The sequence below is a fragment of the Haliaeetus leucocephalus genome, unplaced genomic scaffold, assembly GCF_000737465.1.
Source record: "Haliaeetus leucocephalus isolate CR32 unplaced genomic scaffold, Haliaeetus_leucocephalus-4.0 Scaffold371, whole genome shotgun sequence".
Lineage (NCBI taxonomy): Eukaryota > Metazoa > Chordata > Aves > Accipitriformes > Accipitridae > Haliaeetus > Haliaeetus leucocephalus.
The window spans coordinates 21737-22597 of NW_010972807.1; the positions used below are offsets into that span (position 1 = coordinate 21737).

The 861-nt window shown below is 60.3% G+C and overlaps 1 protein-coding gene across 1 annotated transcript in view; it reads right to left on the minus strand.

Moving 5' to 3' along the window:
* The window catches only part of LOC104835260 (1-phosphatidylinositol 4,5-bisphosphate phosphodiesterase beta-3-like), a 28004-nt gene that overhangs the window by 9921 nt on the left and 17222 nt on the right, over positions 1 to 861 (minus strand). The window contains exon 16 of the mRNA XM_010573147.1: positions 57 to 143. Coding sequence (XP_010571449.1) covers positions 57 to 143 — 87 coding nt within the window. The remainder of the gene's footprint in view (positions 1 to 56; positions 144 to 861) is intronic.

Here is an 861-nt window from a genome sequence, read left to right on the forward strand (position 1 = left end):
CCCCCAAAACCCTCAGGGCCCCCCCAAAAAAACCCTTGGGGACCCCCCAACCTCGCCGTCCCCCATGAGGGCAGCCAGCCGCCGGGCGCGCTGGTCCATCAGGCTGACGTGTTTGATGGGGTTGATCAAAGCCTCGGCATAATCTGGGGGGGGCACAAGAACTGGGGGGTGACTGGGGGGAAGGGGTCCCCCAACCCCCCCCCAAAAAAAGGGGGACCCCCCCCAGCCCGAATAGGAGCACCCCAACAAAGGAGCGATAGGGCTAAAGGGAGCTGCCCCACTTTTGACGGGTGGGACACGATCCACCCCCCCCAAAATATTGGGCCACACCTCCAAAAAGGGGGGGATCCCCATCATGGGATGGGGGGGCACCCAAAAAATGAGGGAAATGGGGGGCACCCCAAAAATGGGGGCAGGGAAGTGAGGTATCTCGAACATGAGGGAAATTGGGGGTACGGGGGGGCAAAAATGAGGCAACCCAACAATGGGGAAAATGGGGAGGGTCCCCCAAAAATGGGGGGAAGCCCATAAGTAAGGGCACCCCAAGCATAAGGAACACCCAAAAGTGGGGACACCCCAAAAATGGGAGACATCCCCAAAAGGGGGATACCCTAGGAATGAGAGCCCCCCAAATATGGGGACACCCCATAAGTGAGGAACACCCTCAAAATGGGCACCCCACAAATGGGGGGGCACCCCACAAATGGGGTCACCAAGAGAGTGGGGGGACCCCTTAAAAAGCACAGGGGACCCCCCAAAAGTGGAGGGGACCCCCAAAAATAGGGTGAACCCTCTCAAAGGGGTGCTGGGGCTGCCCTGATCACCATTCAGCACCGAGTCCTGGGGGTGCTGCCCCCCCCG